The sequence below is a fragment of the Thermobia domestica genome, chromosome 5 (genome assembly GCF_964235325.1).
Source record: "Thermobia domestica chromosome 5, izTheDome1.hap1.1, whole genome shotgun sequence".
NCBI lineage: Eukaryota > Metazoa > Arthropoda > Insecta > Zygentoma > Lepismatidae > Thermobia > Thermobia domestica.
In genome coordinates, this window is record NC_137458.1 from 138,407,004 (window position 1) to 138,432,687 (window position 25,684).

Below are 25,684 nucleotides of genomic sequence, written 5' to 3' on the forward strand. Positions count from 1 at the left end.
GAGGGTAATCTAAAAAAAAAAGAAAAGGAAGAAAATGAACAAGAAAACACATTAACCTAAAATGGTTGATGTGTTAAAAAGAGAAAAATGTTGGGGAAAATAATGTGGAGTCATAAAGAATGCGTATCGAAACGTCAATATCAAGTATCACTAGAAAATACTAAAGCAATTCGTATGTTGTATTGTGTTGTTTGGAATTTTACTGGCCAGAAAGCGTTCTTTTTTGGCTCGAAAGCAACTCTTCCTAAACTTTACGTCATATTTATGGTGTTGAAAAGATTTTTTGCTGATAAAGTATTCTTCATTGCATCCTCTTCAAATTAAATGATCTTTTTTTAAAAAGTCTCAATTTTCAACTTCCGGTCAATTTAACCCATACTCTTTTCTTTTCTTTTTTCTTTCTTTTTTTTAAATCGTAATTCGCCCTACTATTTCTTTATTACGGTTTCCAATCTTGAGAGGAAAATACAAAAGCGGCATTAGGCAATTGGGCCATTGTAACGAGTATAGGCGCTGCTATTTGAAGAAGAAAAACAACATTAGTAGTTAACAGGGTTTTGTTTTCTTTATATACTGGAGAGTAAAAATTATTAATTATCATTAGTGACAAACATCATACATTCTAGCATCGAAAAAAATCGTTTTTATTGATTTCTTTTTTCGGAAAAAACACTTAAGAGGCCTCGTCCCTGCGAAATTAAAATACAGCTAATTTTACAGTAATTATGTATTATCTTCCAATAGATAAAAGATAATTGAAATGTGGAACAAGAGGGTCCTAGAAAATACCATTTTACATGAGATATCGTTTTCACGACTCACTTATCTGCTTTCGATTTCGAGCCATTTTGAAAATCGGCATTTATTTTCGCGTTTCTAAACGGCTGGAAACGGAAAGCTACTAGGAGACTTGTGATAACGGTACCTCACGCAAAATAATATTGTCTAGGGCGCTCTTGTTCCACATTCCGATTTCCTTTTTCTATTGGAAGATATTACGTAATTGCTATAAAATTAGCGGTATTTTAATTCCGCGGGGATGAAGCCTCTTAAGCAAGTGCACACTCACAGTGGATTCACCGGTTTCAGATACTTCAAAACTTCGTAATTCTACTACCATTTACATACTTTCTTAACACAACTACGCAGTACTTATTTAACGGAGAAATGATTGATGTAGCTCAGGGCCAGATTAACCCAATCTGGAGGCCCAAGGCGGAAATAAAATGTGACGCCTGCTGACTTGACCTAATACTTTCTGTGAAAGTGCAGTAGGAAAGTTAAATTATTACACGTAGTTCTAGGACATCAACTATGTCATGCATTACATGATATTATACCTAACAGAAATTTCCAAAAAGAACAAAGTTACCCTGTTATAAAATGTAACAAATAAAAAAAAATGAGTACCTTAAAATTCCGAGGCCCTTGTCCGCCTGGAAGCCTGGCTCTATAGTCCACTAATTCTCCCTTAATCCGGCCTTCATTTAACCTGAAGATTTGATTTTACACCTCATTTTTTTCTCTTCTTTTCCTTATAAAAATAGTCTAGTTTTATCAAATTTTCTGAGAATATTGGGTGGCAGTAATTAACAATTACTTACCGCTTTTTTTGGTGCAGAATGACACCAGTTTAATAATAAATAGACGTAATGAACACCCCCAGGGAAAACCTAGGGGCCCGCCAACAAAAAGGTCTGAGCACGCCCCTGCACTCAAATATGTAATTTTGCTGTTCTTGATGTCATATCTTGGTTCTTCTATGTGTAGATGTATATTCTATATATATATTTTTTTTGCATGTATTGTAGTTAAAGCAAAAATTTCAATTTAAGACTTAAGCATAATTTTGAGCTATACCTATCTCATTAATACCATACTACGTACTATCGTTTTTGCTAGTGTTAATATGAACAATTTGATGAGAATATAATTTGATGAGGACGTACTTCAGTATAGATGCCGTGGTTATTGTGTATACCAATTTTTAAAGAGTTTACTTTAGTAATCATATATCAGGCGAGCACCCAGAAATTTTTGTTGCGAGGTGTCCAAGTTTCGGGGGGGGGGGGATCCAGTACTACATGTATATTATGTTTAAGTGATACCGAACGGGTATCATTCTGCTCCAGAAAAGATGATAAATTTGTAAAATACCTTCACCTATATTTTAATGGAAAAAATTATAGAAATAATTGTTTTCATGAAAAACAGTAAAAATGAAGTGTAAGATCAAATTTTCATGCTACGTCAATCATTTCCTTGTTAAACCATTAAAGGTTTATTGGCAAAGTGTACAAATGTATACTCGTATTCTTAGGCAATTTTGAGAGAGAAAAAAAAAAAAAACTCTCAAGAACTATTTGATGGATGATTATCAATTTTTTTCAGGATGCAGAGAGTCAAAACAAAAATAGAGTTCGTTAATGTACGTCACATTCTGTTCGAAACTGGTAGAGATGCTTGCAATCGATTACATGCCCCAAGAACACATTTCAAGTACATCCTTAAAATTCGAAGTGATGGGATTTACTAAAACTTATGTACGCCTACATAAAGCAGAAAGATAAAAGATACCGAGAAGTGTTTTTCTTTTCGGATCTTCTATAGAGGCACAGTGATTCAGTTAAATTGCGTTACCTCTTCTGCACGGGGTCCCTGGTTCAATACCCGTCCAAGTAATTTTGTGGTAGACAACATCGTGTTCGTGGATTTTCTCGAAAGACTTATGTTTCCTCCAACTTCCTCATTCCACCAACTCTTTTATCATCATTCAATTTCCTTAATCATCGTTTCCATTAGCCTAAAAGGACATAATCGTTGGAAGTTAAGGCGAAATATTTCATTTCGTTTTCATTTAGAATCTCCAAGAGGTACTATCCCCTCGCTTAAACCACTATTCAAATTGCAAGTGCAAAAATCATCCACTACCGGTTTTAACAGTGATTGCTATAGAGTAGAAACGGTAAAAGATAATGACAAACGTTTTCAGTAATGAATTAAGCATTTCAAGAAAATGTTCTATCTCCATTCTAATCTCTTTACTAAAACCCGAAGTGGTAGAGTCCTACTAATTAGTTCCGGTTTCAATATAAATTCAGAAAACATCACGTCATACAAACTAAACTCCTTCACATGCTGTACACGTGACACTACTACATCTTTAGGTTGGTAGATTTCTCGTAAACCTCGTATGATGATTCGCACATACCTATGTCATTTTTATTCAGCCCGACGAAGTATATCGATCGATATTTATGTCTCATTTTTGGACATTCTTTTTTTCTTTTCGTGAGATACTAGCTAATAATATAGTAAATTTGTCTTGCTGAAGAGATATGAACTAAAACCATACAAGCAGGAAGCAAATTGCAAGTCTATATTTCAGTAATTATAAGCTGAAAATATACTTTTTATGGCGTCAATTAAATACTAATGGATTTATGACACTATTTTTTTTTTTTACATTTATCATAATACATTTTGGAGAATTACTATACATAAATATTTTATATTCATCGACATATGTACATACTATGTGAATATGTGCATATAATCGCAGCAGTAATTATAATCCACTACTATCCGTTTCTACCCGTTGCTCTGGATAAAAATAAAAGATTTAAATGCACAACTCCTTATGTGTTTGGTGAAATATGCTATTTTTGGTTTTAGTCGCATGGATTTAAATGGCATCGAAAATATCACTGCTCGTCTGAGCGACCCCGAAAACTATGGATTCGGCACTGATGTCGGTAATTTTCTATTATTTTTACACATCTCCTCTCTTGCCCCCACATTGTGTGGGCATGGCGTTGAAAATGTCACTGTTCATCTCAGTGATTCCGAAAGCTATGGATTCGACACTGATATAGGTATAATCTATATCTATCTATCTATCTATCTATCTATCTATCTATCTATCTATCTATATATATATATATATATATATATATATATATATATATATATATATATATATATATATATATATATATATATATATATATATATAGATAGATAGATAGATAGATAGATAGATAGATAGATAGATAGATAGATAGATACAGGGTAGTAACTCCACCGAAAAGCTTTGGGAGGTGATTCCTTATATGAAATGGGAGAAAAAAGTTCATGGGTCGAAGAACGTCTCCTTTGAGAGTTATAAAACGCCGAATATTCGAAAAATCAAGTTTCGAAACGGCCTGGCTTAGAAACTATAGGGTCTATCCCAAGCGGTTTAAGGAATTACACAAGAACTATTATGCGTTCTGTCTAAATATCAATGTTTCAGAATTCGTCGGTACCAGCGAAACCAACGCACTGTTAGTACTTAAAGGAGTATCCCTACACTTCAACTTCATTTTTACAGTTCGTTTCGCGGATATCGGAAGATGGTAAAACATGGATATTTAGATGGAGCGCGTACTAGTTCCTGTGTAATTCCTTAAACCGCTTGGGATAGGTCCTATAGTTTCTAAATCAGGGTGTTTTGAAACGTGATTTTTCGAATTTACGGCGTTTCAAAACTCTGAAAGGAGAGGTTTTTCGACCCATGTTTATAAGAGCTTTTTTTTCTTCCGTTTCATATAAGGAATCACCTCCGGAAGTTTTTCGGTGGAGTTACCTACCACCCTGTATATATATATATATATATATATATATATATCCTCCTTCCTCCTCTTTTCCCTTCTCGGCGTGAGCTCAGGTGGTTCGGATTCCACGTTGATCAGTAGGTGCACGTCTCATATAGCGTCGCTGCTGAACGGAACGTTAGAATCAACTCAATCCCTCTACCCTCAAGTTGTGCGATTGAATTAGGATTTAATTGGAGTCAGAAGTGTCAGTGTTCAACTCAGTGACCTCGAAATACTATGAATTCGACAATAATGTTGGCCATTTTGGTAATTTTTATGTACCTCCCCGTCCCCAAGTTCTGGGGCTGAATTTGGATGTAAACAGGGTCAAAAGTGTCATTGTTCATTTCAGCGACCCCGAAAGGTATGGATTCGACACAAATATTGGTCATTTGGGCCATTTTTAAATTTCTCCCTCCTGCTCCTCCAGTAAGTTGCACCGTCAAAATGAAATGGTAAAAACCATCCAAGACCCAGTCTCATGTATGTGGCAAATTTCATCGAGTTCGGTCGCGTTTTTCAAGAGTTATTAAGTTTTATTTATTTTAATATATCTTTCCCCACTCCTCTACGTTGTACCGGTAAAATGAATTGATAAAATCCGTTCCAGGCCCGAACCTCACCCATGTTGAAAATTTAATGGATATCTGTTGGGTAATTCAAGAGTTATGAATTCACAAACATAGTCGCTTTCCTGTCATTCAGATATGTGCGTATTATGTGAATATGCGCATATAATCGCAGCACTAATTGAAATGCAAATACAGAAGCATGATTCTGTAGTATTGTTTATTATCATAATTGTTTATATAGAGTAACTAGTTCACTTCATGTATAGTGTCATTGCAGGGCGCACGACTTTGGGTTTCCAGGAATTAGCCAGTGTTGTTGATTTAGTGGTTTTATGACACACTCTAGTCATTTTCACATGGTTTTTATTAAGAATTAAGAAATGTTCTTCTTGCTTTATTTCTAAATTTTATTAACTACAAATTTAGCCATAATTTTGGAAGAGTTTTGGCCATTTTAATCTATATTTTATAAGCTATTTTAGCTGTCTTCTGACTGTTCTTGTTGACAGTACTTAACATAGGAAGTAGTTGATTCCCTTCTTTTTGTATGGACCTTAATGATTTTGGGTATCTTATTGAGGTTGCTCTATTTAATTTAACCATATGTCTTAATCATTTGCAGCGCTTTCCATCGTATTTATTTCTCTACAAGGTGTAACCTTTCAATGTAAATATAATTTTAAAAAATAATAATACGTATTTTAATAATCTATTTCTCGTATAACTTCATTTTATGTCATACTATTCAAGTATACGATCTCACAAGGAGAAAGCAGACTTTGATAAATGAACTTCGGGACCATCTTTCGCGAGAGAGTAGTGCACATTTAAAGTGTTAATATTTCAAACTGGGAGAGCGCAATAGACAAAAATAGCGGAGAAAAGGTATCTTAAAGTTTCCGACTCGCCGCATATATGGTACGACTAGTGAAGTTACCAAGTGACGGTGTGGTAGAGTGAGGAGCATCTACGGCTCACATTCAAAGGATTCCGGATTCGATTCCCAAACGAGTATTTTTTGTTTTTTGCTTTAACCAATAAAGTAGTGATTTGTAACTGCAAGTAAAATGTTAATTCATTATATGTTTATAAAAATATAAATGTTCATGTTTTTTGTTTTTTGCTTTAACCAATAAAGTAGTGATTTGTAACTGCAAGTAAAATGTTAATTCACTATATGTATATAACAATATAAATGTTCAAATCAGTTGTAAATGTTCCATGTTAACTAGTAAGAAAATGTAAACTATTCCGTAAATATATTGATATCACAAGTAATACCATGGATACCACAGTCGTTGTGTTAAAAATGTTTTTGACGCTTGTGTCTATATACGTGGACAGTGTGCGAATTACAACGGGGATGAGGGGAAAGTATCTTTGATAATACTGGATTATACTATAACCAGGGTCTTTACTGGTTAAAGCAAAAAAAAAAAAAAAAAACAGAAAAATATACCTGAGCGGGAATCGAATCCGGGACCCTTTGCATGTGAGCCGTAGATGCTCCTCACTCTGCCACGCCATCGCTTGGCAACTTTACGCGTCGTATCATATATCTGGCGAACTCATAAATTTTAAAACGCTTTTTCTCCTCTAATTTTGGGTATTGCGCTCTCTCAGTTTGTAATATTAACTCTTTAAATATGCACTACTACCTTTCGAAAGATGGTCCCGAAGTTCATTTTCCAAAGTATGCTTTCTCCTTGTCAGTTAAACATAGCAGAGGTGCATGTTAAATGATTTGAAGTTTCTGTATGTAACACTGAGAAATCTATTAAGGACGGGATCTGTTATTAACGTAGGCACCAAACCATGATCGAGAATTGAATTCGATGCAGCTGGAGGGTGCACAGACCACCACGTAAAATCAACTCTCACAGTATACAGTCCGTTCCCCACTACACTATTGTATTTCACTTCCGAGAGACCTTACAAGGGCCACGCTAACAGTCCCGGCGATGCGAGTTAAAGAAATAAATAAGTAGGCGATGTGAGTTAAAGAAAAAATAAGTAGGTTATGTGAGTTAAAGAAAAAATAAGTAGGTGATGTGAGATAAAGGAAAAATGTAAGTGATGTGAGTTAAAGAAAAGTAAGTAGGTAATGAGAGTTAAAGAAAAATAAGTAGGTGATGTGAGTTAAAGAAAAAAGGCAACGTGAGTTAAAAGAAAATTAGTAGGTGATGTGAGTTAAAGAAAAATAAATATGTGAGAAGGAAATATTCAAATGGACCATATAAAAATAGCTATCAACTTATTACTTATTTATTGGAATAATAACGGTAAAACTAATTTATTTAAGGTAGGGGGCCCAAATTTCGTCCACGTGCCTAATTTCGTCCCCTTCAGTTTCACGTTGTTGATGGTAGGAGCGCTGTCGGTGCAGCAACATTTGTGCAGGGGAAGGCAAGCGGGGGCAGTTGTGAGAGTGTAGCGGTCAAGGACGCGTGTGCTGTTGTTTGACGAGGAAACGTGTGATTTTTGCGAAGGTGAGTTCTTGCAGTGTTGTTCATATTATTCTATTGTATTTGTTGGAAGTATTGGTTTGGTACTGTCCACATGTCAGTGGTGTAAGTAGATGACAATAGCAATATTTGTATGTGTTTAAGTGTGACAAGGTATTTTTGTTAGGAAGGTAGGAGGAGCCATGTGAGCGGGAAAGTTGTTCCTAATTTCGTCCCCATGTATGTTCCGAATTTCGTCCCCTTATTCCCAGGGGACGAAATTAGGAACTCACACATGCATTCCATTTGTCCCCAGAAACAATGGAATAAAGATGCTATGAGGACTGCGATTGCTGCAGTGCGGAAGAAAGAGTTGGGATACAAAGCAGCCAGTAAGATGTATAATGTTCCTACACCGTAGGGCGACATTGAAAGACTATGTGAAGAAAGGTGGACATTTAAGTGGAGAAGAGTTGGTAGCGAAGACAATTGGCAGGAAACCAGTGCTGACCCCCGACTTGGAGAGACAACTTGTTGAATACTGCATGGTCATGGAGAAGCACTTTTACGGTATAACACTGAAAGATTTACGACGCATGGCCTATCAACTTGCTATTCGGTGCAATATTACACACCCGTTTTCCGTAGAAAATAAAACAGCTGGACGTAAGTGGATGCGTCTATTCTTCAAAGGACATCCCGAAATCTCAATTCGAAAACCTCAATCTCTGTCACTTGCTCGGATGCAAGGATTCATCCCTCAAAGTGTTGAACAGTTTTTTGCTCTGTTAAAGCCAGAACTGGAAAAAGTTCAATTTAACCCGGTCAAAGTGTTCAAGGTTGATGAGACGGGCATTTCGATCGTGCAACACAAAGCTGCGCGAATTGTGGCCATGAAAGGAAAACGCGAGGTGCATAAAGTGTCCTCTGCTGAGCGCGGTTCGTTAATCACTGTAGTGATGTGCATGTCTGCTGCTGGGCAATTTGTGCCTCCCATGATGATTTTCCCAAGACAACTAATGAAAAGTGAACTGATGGATGGGGCACCACCAGAAAGTATCGGAGCGGTTCACCCGTCTGGATGGATAACGGCCGATCTGTTTGAGAAGTGGTTTCAACATTTCTTGTTGATCACAAAACATTCAAAAGAAGACCCCGTTGTGTTAATTGTAGACGGACATTATTCGCACACGCGTAACATCAATGTAATAGATGCTGCTCGCGAACATGGAGTGTCAATAGTTTGCTTGCCTCCTCATTCTACACCGAAACTGCAACCACTTGATGTTGCTTTCATGTTTCCATTTAAGACGTATTATGGTCAAGCCATTGAAAGTTGGTTGAGTAACCATCCTGGTTGCACAGTTGGCAATCTTCAGGTAGCTGGTCTGTTCCGTGAAGCATATGAGCGTTTTGCAGTCGTACAAACAGCTGTCAACGGATTTCGCAAAACGGGCATTATTCCATACAATCCGAATATTTTTAGTGAAGCGGATTTTCTTGCCCATCCACAGTCTGACACCAAACATCAGGATGGAACTAATAATCCCGATGATATGATCCGTCCTTCTGACCAAGCATCCACCAGCAAGCAGTTTCAAAACCAGCAGCCAGCAGTTACTCCTCAATACATTAGGATCATTCCAGTGATCCAACCATCAACATCTACGAGACGAGGTACAGCAACTGTTATCACCAGCTCGCCCCATAAGAGAAAGATTGAAGAAGCTATGGCAAAAAAATCTCTTGAGACATTCGAAGACACGTGTTCAACCTACTAATGCTAAACAAAAGTGCGGGAAACCATCTTTCCGTAAAGCCAAAGAAGACACTACAAGCGACAGTGACTCAAGCTTTGACATTCCATATGCTGACTCGTCTGACAACTTTAGTGAGGATGATGCTGATGCTCAATGTACAATTTGTGGGGGGAAATATTCTACAGATAGACATGGTGAAACGTGGATCCGCTGCTCGCAATGCCTTACATGGCTTCATGAAGCTTGTTGTGGTGCTGAACGCCGTGCTATATTCATTTGCCGGGATTGTTTAAATGGTTAAATCCTCATCTTATCCTGATAACCAGTTTTTCTATAATTCTCTTTGCACTTGTTTTACTTGTATTTTCCTTAGTTCATTTGTTTGTAGTTTGCTTCGTTACACGTAAAAGTTAAAAGTACATCATCATAGTCAGCTACACATGTACACTTTTCTGCGTATTTTTTTTTGTAACTCGTTAAATAAAACTGCTTATTACGAAAGAAACCTTAACGTTCTACTTTCTTTTGAAATTTTAATGGGGGACGGAATTAGGACCACGTTTTTGTTTTTGGACAGATTGCAATACTTTTGAAATCATATTGTAAAAATAAAACTAAATGCTGATACACGCAACTCATCTTGGCTACCCAATAAAGGAATAGTCACTATAGATAATGTGCAAGTTTGGCTCTCCTAACCTATATCCTGCAGCCTCAAGGTACGAAAACATGACATGGGGACGAAATTTGGGCCCCCTCCCTTACTTTATTGAATAACATTAAATATAATTATTATAGCAAGTGAAAGGCACAAAGAGCATAAGAATACTTCGGATATATGGTTACTACCTTGAACATGATTTCGGTTTATGTAAGGTTCCAGGCAAAAATAATTTCGAAAGCATACTAAACCATTGTTTTTTTTTTAAGTAAAGCATAAAAGTATAGAATATAGCACGAAAAATTAAACGAAGTATGAAAATACGGTTGACACCGGTCTTTATTTTGTCAGGACAGTTCCGATTCAGGGAAAATGTCCTGTGTTCCGACGTCGCTCTGTCGGGAATTCAAGTCCCGATTTTTATTATTATTGTATTAAAGAACTGAATTGTGTTAACATGTTCAATTTATTGCTTTGCATGTATTTAGATACATAACGTGTAAAGTATATGCATACTGCTTAAAATGGAAGTATGAATTTTATATGAAACAGTGGCTATATGATTTAAATTGTCTCACTTTTCTTTTATCAATTAAATAAATATGTTTTGCTCTTACCTAGAAGAAGTCACATTACATTATTAAATATTCTGGTAATTTCTGATTTCTGGTAATTTCTCCCTATTAGCTCCTTTACACAGAGACGTTATTTGGGGACAGCGGGCTCGAGCAATTCTACTCCCTATAAGTTCGAGAAATGTGTATATTTTAGTGAATTTCTAACTTGTTCATTATAACTTTGGAAATAATCCATAGTATTAATAATATACAAGGTGGAGTGAGCGCGCCCAAACGTAGGTATACATCCCTGCATTGATCAAGTATAACATTATAGTTTATGGGTTTATTTGCTTCGGCTCTTCCGAGCCTAAAATGTAAGTAAAAGCACATTAAGAGAAAATAAGAAAGGAACTAAATCTACCCGATGGATAACAATAAGAAATGATATACAGTTAAAGGAGCTGACAGTACGGTACTGTACACCTAATTTTGGCCCATAATGTATATAGCAACACATAACAAGACAGTAATTATAAATTAATATTTTACACCGAATTAAACATTTACGTTTTGAAAAGATGGATGTAAAAACTGAAGTGAACATTTGGGTAGAGTAAGCGGTCCCCCTTTCACTTTCTGTGTGCTACCTGCCCCTTGCTACCTGCCTACCACAGTTAGAGAGTAGGTTTCAATAATACCAATTATAATAGTTACCAACCTCATTTAGAAACAGGGAAGTTGGAATTTTTTACAGTTCCGACAGAGTCATGTCGAGACACGGGACATTTTCTCCAAAATCAGGACTATCCTCACAAAATCGAAACGGGTGGCAACTCTACCTAAAATGTCTCTACAGTTTGTTTGTTAACTGTATCAATTTTATATGGAAAATAGAGCATATTATATATATATTATTCGAAATTTTGACATACTTCATTACTTTTAAGTTCTCTATTAAAATTCGGAAAAGAAGAGTTGAGCTAAGCGAATTGAAAAATGTAATTTCTGTTCAGTCATATAACGAATACGTCCCAATTAATCAGAATTTTTTCCTTTTGAGGATACAAAATATTGTCCCAATTTTTTAAAATAATAATACATTTTGTTCCGATTTTTAATTGCAGCTTGTATGTGATTTTCACAATTTACTTTAGCACAATGATTAACTTAGGCTGATCATCAAACAACTTTTTAGCTCGAATTATAATAGTGTATAAAGCAAATTGTCTAGATATGTCATGCCTGAAAACCTCTTCATAGAAGCATTTAATATATGCACGGAATTTCTACCTACCAGCACACAATGTCAATATAGTTTTCAGTTCTGTGTCTTTGTAGTGCACAGATGAGAGTAATAGGTTCGATACTAAGAGCTTAATTGTGTTTTGCTCACCAGGTTCAAATTAAGGAAGTATAATCGTTATGTAGTAACTTTGATAGTTGCTTAGTAAGTAGGGGCCTAAACCTAACTTATTGAAGGCAAGAAAGACTTGAATCAAGTGGCTTGTAGTAATCAACATTAAGTAGATCATTTTCAATACCAAATGAGCTAATGACAGTATTTAACACAGATTTTTTTGTCACTAAAAACAGCATAATTATTGATACTTACATTATATAATACTGCTTTATTTCTAGGTCTGGGATTCAGTTCACGGTGGAAGAGCTTTGAAATTTGAACTCTATTTCCACGTCTCATATAGCTTCGGTGCTGAACTCTAACCTACTGCTTTATGTTTTCTACAAACAATAAACACTATCGTGTTTCACAATTTCATTTTCTACTTTTTAATGTGTCCTGCTTTTAGAATGTCAAAATTATGATCACCCTGTGAGGAACAAGACGGGAATTAAAACCATATTATAGTATTTAAATTTGTGACTGTTTCATAGTCAGTGGATACTTCGAATCAGACCATTCCACCATCTGCTTCAGTATACAGATTATTACTAAGCTTATTATATTTTGAAGTGTAAAACGTCATCTAAAAAGCTTGAGGCTAACCTAAATCAAATAACCAAATTCTTTAGTGTGGTAAAGATGATGAGACTAGCAGTGACACGAATGCCATTTAGTGGAGTCATTGGGGGAAAGCAGGGGAACAATAACACCTCTGAGTATGTGATGTGTATATTCATCGATAGTATGATAATATATTAATAAAAACGTGAAACTTACTTATGCCGGAAGATCTCCCCCCCCCCCATAAAACCTGAAATAACGGTAGTTGCCTTTTTTAAGCATTGTTTTGTTATAACTTTACACGTATATGCTACCGGTATTTAACAAATTTACTTAACGACTATGTTGACACAAAATGTTCAATTTATACTGTTGATAAACAGAATTCATTTCAGTTTATTGACATTAAGGAAACATTTGATGAATAAAACAATAATAAATAAACAGAATTATAAAGTATTTAGAATAATATTTGGGTTCCATTATATGTTAAAAACAAATTTAAAATGAAACATCATATCAAAACAACTCAAAATATAATTATCAATCAAAATAATAATGAGGCTTGCTGTAGTAATTATACTGTGTTATCCTTATTTTGAAAAGCAAATGTAAATATTGCTTTTGCGCAAATAACATTCCCAAAAGAAGTTAATTCTAGTACACAGAATACAATAACAGAACAAAATTATGAGATATTATACATGCAGAAAACTATCTAGATTTAGTTATGATAGAAAGCGATTGACATCAACAAAATTGTAACATCTATAACGAAAATATAATCACCATATAGATTAGTGGAGTACATAAAGCCTTTTATTGATATTAGAAAGTTAGTTGTGGAAATGAAACACGGTATTATTATTATTAAGTGTCAGAAAATGTAATTCAAAAACTACTTTCAATCATACTGCATCAATCATAGTGAAACAACGTTAGTGATTCCACGTACAGAAACTTATTAACAAATTAAATTGGTAATTCTGGCTTTACGTTAAACTAGGATCGTCACGTTTAAAAAACTCTTTTTGAGTAAGAAAGAGGATGTTAATCATAAGTGCTAGTTAGTGCTGCAACCACATCATAAGTTCTCCAACGTACAGAGAAGTTATACGCAAATTAAAGTGAGAATTCTGGCTTGATGTCAAGCTAGAATCACAACTCTAACTAAAATACTTTCGTGGAGAATAAAATGAGTACCAATCCTTAATGTCTGCTACCTTACTGTCTGCTACTGCTAGAAGCATAATATTAGTGTTCCTACGTACTGAAAAGTATTGATAAATTGATGTTGTGATTTTCCTTGACAACAATTTAGATTCGTGACTTGAACAAAATAACTTCGTGGAGAACAAAAGTAATTTAAATAGTTAGTGCTACGCTAGTGTTGGTTAGTGGTACAAGCACAGAGTTGGTTCTTCTACGTACGGACTTTTTCTTAGAAGTTAAAGTGTGATTCTGCTTTGTTGTCAAGTTAAAATCGCCATTTTTGAAACATAACCTTTTGGTTAGAGAAAATAATGTAAATCGCTAGTTCTTCGTTAGCAATGGATACCACTGCAAGCACAATGTTAGTGCTTCTACGTAAGAAAAGTTATTAACAAATTAAAGTGACCATTCTAGCTGAACGTCAAGCTGAAATTACCACTTTTACAAAACAACTTCGTGGCGAATAAAAAGAATGTCAATCTTTAGTGCTACGTTAGTGCTACTAGTACAACGCTAGTGTTTCTACATACGAAAATGAATTAATACATTGAAGTGGTAATTCTGTTCTCACTTTTTGAAAGTTGAAACGCCGCATTTGCAAAACATAGTTTTGGATTTCAAAAATGTGTAATTCGTTAGTTGTACGTTACTGCTGGTTAGTGCTGTAAACTCGACCTTAATGCTCCTACGAACGGGAAGTTGACGATTTTGTGTAATGTGGTGATTTTGCCTTGACCTCAATCTAGATACATGTCTTTAACAAACTAACTGTGTGGAAACAAAAATTAAAGTCAATTCTCAACAATAGAAGCACAACGTTAGTAACAAATTTCTGTATGTAAGAATACTAATGTCGTGTGTTTATAGCACTAACCAGTACTATTGTAGCACCAACGATTTACATCATTTTAATTTTCCGCAAAGCTTATTTATAAAAATTGCGATTTTGTCTTGACATTAAGCTAGAATACCACAACAATTTGTTAATAATTTTCCGTACTATTAACACTAACGTTGAGTTTGTAGCATTTTCCAACATTAACGTAACACTAACGGTATACACACTCTCCGTTTTACTTTAACTCTAAAAGTTAAGATTTTGGCTTCACGTCAGACCAGTAAAACCACAAATAATTTTTCAATAAACCTCCGGACGTAGGAACACTAGCGTTGTGTTTGTAGCCTGAGCAGTACTGACGTGGCCCTAACAAAAGTTGTAAACTTATCTGCAAAAGTGCCTATTTTATCTTGACGGCAAACCAGAAATACCAATTTCGTGTATTAGTAACTTTTCATAAGTAGGATTACTGAAGTCTTGTTTGTAACACTAACCAGCACTAACGTAGAACTATCGATTGACACTCTTTCGTTTCCTGCAAAGTTTATATCTGAAAGTGGCAATTTTGACTTTACGTCAAGCCTGAATAACCCCTTTAATTTATTATTCCCATACGCTGGTGCACTAACGTTGGTATAAAACGAAATGTAACAATTAGGTTATTAAGGTAGATTTATTCATTTTGAGACATTAATAAAAATAAGAAATAATTCATTAAATAATGAATATGATAGATATACGATTATGTTAACTAGGAATAAGTTTAGAAAATGATAAAAAAATACAATATCAAGGTTAAGAAGATCGTAAACCTGTTTTTTTTTTTTAATTTGGTCTGCAAGTTGAGCAGCTGATAAGCTCCCAAATCTCCATTGAGATTAGACTAAATCTTAATCTCCCAATTTTTGATAATGAGAACGTAAAGACATCTTAATAAGCACTATTTCACAATAATAATATTCATTAATCGAATATTAAAAATTTATAGAAATTAAAAGCTGGACAAGCCAGGCAAATATTTTTTCGATAGAGAATACTAGTTAAGAAGGAAATAAGCAGTTTTTTTTTTTTTTTTTTTAGCAAACAGGAAATTAAGAGTCCGATACACCATTTCCTATGACCTAGCTGAGACATACTTATTTATATATACTCAGTCTTTGGCGACAAATTTAGTGAGAGGCCGCTAAAAGGATTAAAAGCACCCGTAAAGGGTAGAAAGCCTCCTTCTGATCGTTCGTAAAGCATGTGGATTTTTTTATTGTCCATCTAATGCTATGATTTCTATCGAATTAGCCAATATCTATGAAAATACGAAATTATTTATTAGTGAATAAATTGCTGATATTTAGGAACTATTCAAATCATTAGAATAAAATATTAACTAGTAAGTTATTTTAATAGGTAAGTATGCATTTTTAGCAGGTACTCACGTGCTGTAAATATCTGTATATATATAAAAAATCAATAATGAATCCTAGATGAGGAAAAGTGCTTACCTGAAAAGAGAGAAAATAATTACAAGATTAGACAAAAATAACGGATTTTACTATATTATAACTTACTAGATAAGATATATATTCTTATACGACCATCAACTCAGTAATATACTGATGCATAAACATAAGTATAGATGCCATTTTGATATGCTGAAGATAATTCAATGAATAAAAATATAGCGATAATACTATAATATTGATTAAGGTAATGACTGAATATACCAACACACACACACACACACACACACACACACACATATATATATATATATATATATATATATATATATATATATATATATATATATATATATATATATATATATATATATATATATATATATGGGCTATATGTATATATATAGAAATATATATATATATATATATATATATATATATATATATATATATATATATATATATATATAAGACGCCTAAGTAAGAGTTAAGAGTACTCAAAAAGAGTCCTAGATATGCGTCAGTAAGAAAAGGAAAAAATGGGTGAAAGACATCAATTCTTAGAATTGTGTAATATTTCCATATTACCACACAGGTAGTTAAAATAAGATATGATTTTTATTATAATCTAGCGCAAAGCGTCGACGACTCGGGACATCTTATTGCAGTTGTATTTTAATAATATTAATATAATAATAGATTATGGCTTGAGTTTTGCCCTTCATAAATGATTACTTTTTATTTTCTTAACAAGGACAGCTTCACTTACATAATTAGAATTCCGAAAAGCTGACAAAAATATATTTTATACTTCATGAACTCCGAAATTTGTTCCGAAACTTCTGGAATACGGACTTGGAAAAGTTTTATTACTGCACTTGGTTTTACGTCATGGCCACACGTGCTTTTAGATTCTTAACCTGAGCAAAGGTCCTGATATAAAAATCTGAGGTTAATTTTAAAGATGGCATCCAGTGGTACTCAGACAATAAACGACGCAAGATTTATGTCCGTCGTCCTTACGGACATAAATTAAGTTTTCTACTCTTCGTTTACCAGACTCTGATTTAAATTATAACAGAAAGAGACTGATATTTCTATACAGGAAACAGTATTTATTTCAAATGTAACATTGCCGAAATACATGTTATTCGGCATAGTTATTACAGGACTAGCAAAGGATTACTAGTTATCATTACTTAGTCTCTGAAATAATAATCCAAGTCTAATAAAGGCTATATCAGGATTAGAGCTGAACGACAATCAAAACACGGAATTGAAATAATTATTACCATCAGGATCTACCAGGCATGTGTCAGAGAAATCTATTCGTGCCGGTCTTTTCCCAGTGAATAAGAAAATTCACTAACATACACTTAAATTCACACTCTCAATTAAACTCTATTAAAACTCATTGAATATTTACTTATGATATTTCATTGTTGTACCTCTCAAAAACTCCCCCAATAGAAACCTAGAATTAGTTTAAACCTCATATTCTAACACTAAATTGAATTAATTAATGATTCTCGAAATGAAACGAAAATTTAATTTCAAATTTGTCATTCATCTCGTTCTGATCCTAGGCTAAATGAAACAGATATTATGTTAATGATCATGTAATAGTTTGTGGAATGAGAATGTGGGAGGAAACGGAGTATCAAGAAAACCCAGTGATACGAAGTTCATGATCGTCGAGTCCAGTTTGTCAGCTATATACCATACCTATTAACAAACATTAAGTAAATTGTATACTAGGCATGTGCAACAGCCCGTCTTTGGGCCAGCTCTGGCCCATTGAACCCTTTCATCCGGCCATCGTGACCTCTTATTAAAAGTGTATTTCTCACGTAATCTCTTAAATTGAACTGAAATTTATTTTCCTGGGTAACTAACGCTCACCTTGAAAATGTTCTCCACACTGGTTTCCCATTAAAATGGTAAATAAATAGATTTTCCTGCTTTTATTTAGTAAGTAAATTTGTTGGTTACTGTTATAACAGATTTTTGTGTTCCTGTGATGTTAATGTATGATAAGGTACGTACGGATACGTACAGCACTCGATGGCAGCAAGTCCTCTGTGATTGGCCCCCACTATGTTCAAAAAAAGAAAAGAAAAGAAAAGAAAAAAGAAATGAAATGAAATTTTTGAGTTTTACGTCCCACAATTATGGCGTGTGGGCTAAAGGAGACGGTAATGATGAGACATAAATGAAATGTTGGAATGAAGAAAGTGGGAGGAAACTGAAGAATCACGAGAAAACCCAGCAATATGGTGTTTGTTCACCACAAAGTCCACTTGCGCGATCTAGGATCGAACCAGGGACCCGACACCACCAGAGGTGAACACTATACTAATGAATCCCCAATGAGCCCCTTGTTACAACTTGCACATGCAGGTTATATACATTATGATAACTTTGTAATTAGAAAACAACAACATAAATCACATATTGCGAATTATTTCAAACTTCCAATGTCTTTCTTTTTTGTACACTAAGTTGTACTTACATTAGTAAGTTACGTGATATAGAAAGTAGGCTATGTCAAAAAGAATATAATCTTTGGAAAAAGGTGAAAAATAACTGTCACTAAATATGAAAACTAAAAGACAATAATTACGAATTGAAAAGTTACAATAAATTAAATTTTGATGCTAGTATATTAAAAGAATACATAAACTTTATTAAATTAGTTCCGTTTAAATGTTTTCTTTATAATTATTTCTTTTACTTGAATAATAAGAAAAGGCAGAGAAAAGTTAATTTTCAACGCGATAAGGGAAAATATAGAAGTAACAGTCACTGCCTAGACCAGGCAGGGGCATATCTAAAAAGAATATCGCGTTACTTCTATTATTTTCTGCTGTCGGTTTTTATTGCTCTATGAATGTCAAAACTTCAAAACGTTCGGAGATAATTGCATTAGAGCGAAGGAAAACTTTCCGTTAGCGACGCCTTCGGTCTTTCACTATTGATGAACAGTTGTCAGCTCGTCGCCATAGCAACTTCACTTCCTGAAGTTTTAGGCAATGTAGTTTAAGTTTCTTTTTAAAAAAAGAATCTAAGTTGTGTTGTAGAAAAAATAAATCATGCGTCAACTGATAAAAAAAATATTGCGACAATTGAGATGAGAACGTTGTGTATCCCGAACAAAACAAGGGAAAAATATTTAAAAACAACCGTTTATATTCAACATTATTTGCATAATACGAATGAAAAACAAAATGCCGAAGCATGAGACATATCAATCGATAAATCTCTCTAAGATTTACAAACTAATGTGGATGGTTGTAAACATCATGCGTAGATTTTGAAAAGATCAAGGAAAACTATTTTCTCTATCATTTTTGTAAACCTTAAGAAAGATGCTGAAGTAATATAGATACTCTAATAAGGGTATTCATTATGGCACAGAAGCCAAACGATAGTTGACAATATAGTATAGTTAATAATATATAACCCATAATTATTATATAATGTTAAACTATTATTTCAGTTCAACTAGAAGATTGTCCAAAGGATGATATGTATTTATTTACAGATAGGAGTCAAACCAAGGATGTTATAAAATAGAGGATCTGCCCTTACAACAAAATCTTGAAGCCATGCATCACAGTTTCGCCACCCCTACTATGCTCACTCCGGCCAATAAGACCGCAATGTTTTGAGCCAAAAACCATGGCGGAAACGAAAGTAGTTAATCAGAGGAGAGCGAAAACGAGAGTAGCCAATCAGACGTCCTGATGCTCAATTGTTTTTTGGCTTCATTGATATAATAGAATGAAGATACATATGGGCAGATCCTCTATTTTATAACATCCTTGAATCAAACATTCATTTTAGCACCTAAGTAACATGAGAAAGCACTTAATGTATACATTGGAATCCGAAATGTTAAAGTTAAGATTGCATGATCATCATAGTTATTCTGTCATTATTGACTGGCGCAACTGAGAAGCTTCAATGTTCCACAGTCTTCCGCTACCTCATCGTCTTCATTTAAGATATTTTTGTTTTGATATCGTGTATCAATTGCTGATTCTTTCGCTCCTCCCTCTCTTTCTTTCCACTATACCCTCTTCGATGTCTCTCATGCTTCAGTTCCTTCTCAGCAAATATCCCAACCAGTTTCTCTTCCTCTTCTTAACAATATCAAAAATTGTCCTTTTCTACCCACATTTCTAACACCCTGTAATCAGTTTTCCGCTTGATCCACAGCAATTTGGACATTAGTTTCAGGTGTGATCAAAGTAACTTTAACGGCTGGAATACTGCGCGATGGAAAGCAACGGGAAACCACCACTTTATATTTCCATAGTTTGCTGATAGCAGAAAGAGAAAATAGTTAAGAGTTACGTATAATTAATTAAAGAAATAATAATAATTATGGGATATATCTTATTAACCTAAATGTGTACTATAATCTTTCAAGCGGCATAAATAAAAACCTAGTAAGGGTATACTTCAGTATGGTTTAGTTTTAATAGATTGCATGGTTACTGTTTTCCTCGATTTCCTCGAAAACTACGCATGAAATATATGTGCACTGAGAAAAATCCGTTTTCCGGGCAGCGGTATATTATACTAATATACGGAATCCTCTTGCTTACTACAGAAATCAGTATGTAGCGTACGTTATCCGTATGCTACATAATCACTGCCTTAAGATGTTACATCATGCCGTTACAGGATGTCTGATATCTAACAGTCTTCCTTATATATATATATATATATATATATATATATATATATATATATATATGTGTGTGTGTGTGTGTGTGTGTGTGTGTGTACGTATCTATGTATGTTACCTTCGTCAGCTATATGTTATATACGTCCATTTGTGTGTGAGATCCTGACTGCCTATACTGCTTCATATGGAAAGTGGGTACAGCTGGTACACTTATACAGTAAGTATTATAAAACATGCGTTTTCTGTTATACGTTTGCTGTTCGTTAAGTCCAAAACTATAGGATTTACAAATGTAACATAAGATTTTACGTACGCCACATACATTTTTTTTTCAGTGTGCTTATTTAATTTTATTCAGGTCAATAAAATCTATCGATTACAATATGGTCTCTATCCAAGGCAATTGTTTCAAACGAGAATCGATCATAGGATCACACTCATAGTGAACAAGTGCATTACCTATGAAGAAGACGTGAAAATGTTAGAGTGTAATTGGTACAACATTGTTAAAGTAAAATATCCACGCTTCTTTTTTTTCTTTTTTTCTTTTTTCTTTTTCTTTTTTTTAGGAAAAACGAAAGATAAATGTAGAATCCTTTCAGTGTACACTTTAAATTAAATCCGTATGACTTTGTAAATTACAGTAATAACAGAGAGTTGTCCCATAGGATCATTAAAAGAGACGGAAACTGAGCTATAAAATATTCAGTAACATGTTGACAAACAAACATTCGTACTCTGTGTGTGACTCAAACATAAAGTGTGTTCATCAGCCTAGAGTCGCAGGCTACTCTATCAGTTGCACAGAGAAAAATCCTTTCTCCGGACAGCGGTATATTGTACAAATATACGGTATCCTCTTGCTTACTATAGAAATCAGTACGGAGCATACGTTATCAGTATGCTACATAGGCACTGCCCTTAGATGTTACATCATGCCGTTGCAGGATGTCTGACATCTAACAGTTTTCCGTATATCACATGCATATACTTATGTTACCTTCGTCAGCTATATGTTATATGCGTCCATTTGTACGTGAGATGCTGACCGCCTACATTGTTTCATACGGAAGGTACGTATAGATGGAACACTTATACAGAAAATATTATAAAACATGCGTTTTCAGTTATACGTCTGTTGTACGTTAAGTCCAAAAACTACACGAAGTACGCATATAACTTATCTTTTTAAGTACGCCACCTACACTTTTTTTCTCAGTGTGGTTACTGAACTACTTATATACAATATGTATATAAGGGTTGGAAAAAATATTGTGGGAACATTGTTATAATTCGTACCTGGTTTTATGCACAGAAGAAAACCTGTTACCTTTCTTTAATGTAATTGCCTCCCATCTCTATCACCTTCTGGCACACATGTGAAAGAAGTCATAATCCGTCAACATGTCAATGTATGTCGATGTCCCGCATGAATCACCTTATATATGATGCTGATGGTGGCTTCTATTGTATAATGGTGCTTTGCACGAAGTTACCTCTTAATTTGGACGAAAAAGGGTCGTCATGAAATCCCTGAGAACATTGTTCACGTACCTCTTCAACCTTCATTCACGCACGTTGCTTGTCTTTCCGAAACAATTTTTTCTCCACTACTTTTCAGTTCTGCTGCGTTTGTCTGAATAGCTGACATTCGTTACAACTCACCACATTGCATTCCATATATGGTATTCAGCGATGATACTACGTGACTTTGCTGAGTGTCAATGTTTTGCAGGTTACTGAAACCGACCAATAAATGGCAGCGGCTAGTACTTTTGGTTTTATGCTAAGGAAGGATGATATAATCATTTAACTGAATTTCGTCATCTCTCAGAAAAATAACAAACACCGTTTGTAAGTAGTCAGGTTAAAAAGAACACTCTAATCTCATACCCAGTTTCCGTTGATGTCTTCTTACACGTACCAACACGTAGAATGGATATCTTGAAGAACAAAGGGCAAAAAACAACGAGATTATAAGGGTTTGTCTCTAGTCGACAAAGAATAAGACTACTTATTTGAAAATAGAGATGAGTTTTAATTTTTTTTTAATGTAGTTATACACACCTTATCTCGACCATCATTTGAATTTTCCAATAATAACTAATCACAATGACATAGTACGCGATAGGTACAGTTAATCCGGTACTGCAATTACTCACCTTTGGCACAAGGGGTCTTTGCTTCGACTTCCGATCATAAGACGTTGTGGTGGACAACATTGTGCTTGTAGGTTTCCACGTGGTTCTTTCGTTCCGGTCTACATTCTTTTTTTTTAAAACCAATTAATGTCAATAATTTACTTTCACTGTTCATTCTTCTCCTGGAGCCTAATTAGATCACATAACTGAGGGACGTAACATTAGAAGCTTTGTTTTAATTTATAAACTTTAAATGAATATAGACTTCAACTTACTTAACACGTATGTAATATATTTTTCTATAAAGAACTTTGGTTCCTCAGTTATTGGCATTGAAAGTTTGTGTTTAGTTTGGACTTAGTCAATTTTTAAGGAACTTAGTTTACCAGAAATAACTGTATGTACTCTGTCTTTCCATGGGTTCTTCCGAGAAACAAAACATCTCAAGAACTACTTAATTGGCCATCATTAATTTTGGTCAAGATTCACAGGATCAAAGGTTAGGAATCGACCTCTTGGTGGAGGCGACCCACCCACCGGAAGTAGAAATAAACCATTTCTGATTTTAATGTTGATCACTATAACGTGAAATTTCAACAGATGGCAACAAACGGTTTTCTGCAGTCAATTAAGCGTCCCAAGAAAGAAATTCATCTCTATTTCTAACTTCGCAGTGGTAGAGCGTTCATCTCTGTTACATGAGGTCCATAGTTCGATCTTAGCCCTCGCCAAGTGAGCTTTGTGGTGGACAAACACCATGTGCATGATTTTCCCGGGTTCTTCTGTTTCCTCCCACTTTCTTTATTCCATCATTTCTTTCATTTCTCATCAATATATCGTCTCCTTTTGCCTAATCGGCATTATCGTGGGATGTATAACTTAAAGATTTCATTTCATTTCTATTTTTAGCTTTCTACTGAAACCAGAAGTGATAGAAATCCTTTACAACTATCAATTTCAATATGAATCTATATAAAATAAAGTGCTAAAAGACAGTGAGAAGCAGTTTCTTGCCATTAAACACAGGAGGCTCTCCCCAAAATACAGGAAACTCTCACTGTTCCTCTGAATATCGAGCCATGTTGTACTGGATTACCAAAATCACCGGACTACATGAAGGTATATGAGGATTGTATACTCTCACTAATCTAGCAAATGCCCGCCCGTCTAGTGACATCATGGCCCCTCCACAATTACAAAGAGTTCAGCACAAAATGCCGGAATACTGAATGGCAGAGTGTAGCGCAAGGTCAGATTATAGAGTTTACTGTATATTCCATCTTCACTCTACACTCTCTACTCAAACCTGAAGTAGTAGATATCTACTACCACTACCTTTTTCAATATTAATTGAGAAAATATCATCCCATTAGTAAATCTTAATTATAATAAAAAGATGGTTGTCACAATTACAATAAAATATTTTAGTGGGGAATAGAGAATGAGGGAAATGCATTGTTGAGCTATGTATGTCTCTATATGAGACGTGGATATGCAGCTTAACGTAGAATCTGTACCATATAAGTTTCTACTGGGAGTCAAACCCGAGTCTCTCGCTCCGAAGGCTTGAATGAGAAAACTTATCTTTTTCCATCGGGAATCGAACCTAGACCACTGTTTGATAAGTATTCACCTTATGAACTAGTTCATCATAGCTCTAATTCTCCTCGCCATCTTCTCCAATCGAAATCTAAAGCCATACCATTTGTAATGAGTCAATGTGTCCATATAAACAATACGAAATTGAGACTCGAATCTCAAGCATCCGCTAAACCAGATTTGAGCAGAAAGGTTGTTATAAACTTAGTACATGATGTTGCTAGAAATTTAAAGAGATATAGACAGGATACATTTGCGCAGGCACAAATTTCCTCCAAAAACCTAATAGGAACACAATACATATTGCATTAGAAAGTTGAACGACCCCACAAGTACATTAAGATTGAGGTTTAACAGCGCCTAAAAAAGGAAAAAGCAAAATGAAAGCTGGTCACTCGCCTTCTGAAAACTCAAATCCAATAAAAAATAAATTTTTATTAATAGCAACGCCGTCCCTGTAAAAGCTGGAAAACTTTCCACCTTACCCTCGTGCACACACACACACACAATGATATAGATATGCACATATAGATGTGTGTATATGTGTTACTCTCTATCTCAAATTCCTGTCTGGATTCCCCACTATATATGTTTGTATATGACTACTATAACGTATCTCCATAATATTGAATAATTCTACGCAGCAAATTATTTACTTTTAATTCCAAAATTGAATTCATAATTGAAACTAGTACGACAATGTTAAATTCTCTCATTTAACTATGTTGCTAATTCCAACATGTAACCACATCAATGCAGATCTTTGTATTAAGAGATTATTTTAATAAGTATTAACCAGTCTATTTATATGTGTATTAAAATCATTGGGTAATATGGTTGTGACATGAGAATGGATTTCGTATTGATTTACCAGATAATAGTGATCCAGTTGTTAATGATGATTGACGGTGTTGTCATGCGAATTCAACAAATGTATTGTGTATCAATAATAGACACTAATTGAAGAATATGCGCTTGTACTAATAGATGTAATTCACACAGGAGGTTTATGAGATGACTAGAACATGTTGGTTGCCCTGTCGTCTCTTTTTGTACCTTTGAATTACGTGGTCAAATACATCTTTTAAATAGGCGATCAGTCACTGTGAAATTAAAATCCGAACACATTTACATGCGTTTGTGGAAG

At 34.5% G+C, this 25,684-nt stretch overlaps 2 protein-coding genes across 2 annotated transcripts in view; one reads left to right on the forward strand and one right to left on the reverse strand.

Moving 5' to 3' along the window:
* Positions 1-25,684, reverse strand: part of kek2 (leucine-rich repeat, immunoglobulin-like domain-containing kekkon 2 protein) — a 939,728-nt gene that overhangs the window by 281,889 nt on the left and 632,155 nt on the right. The window lies entirely within an intron of this gene.
* On the forward strand, positions 8,058-9,434 carry LOC145685255 (uncharacterized). Its single transcript, XM_081757621.1, has one exon. It carries the CDS (start codon positions 8,058-8,060, stop codon positions 9,432-9,434), a length of 1,377 nt encoding a protein of 458 aa, XP_081613747.1.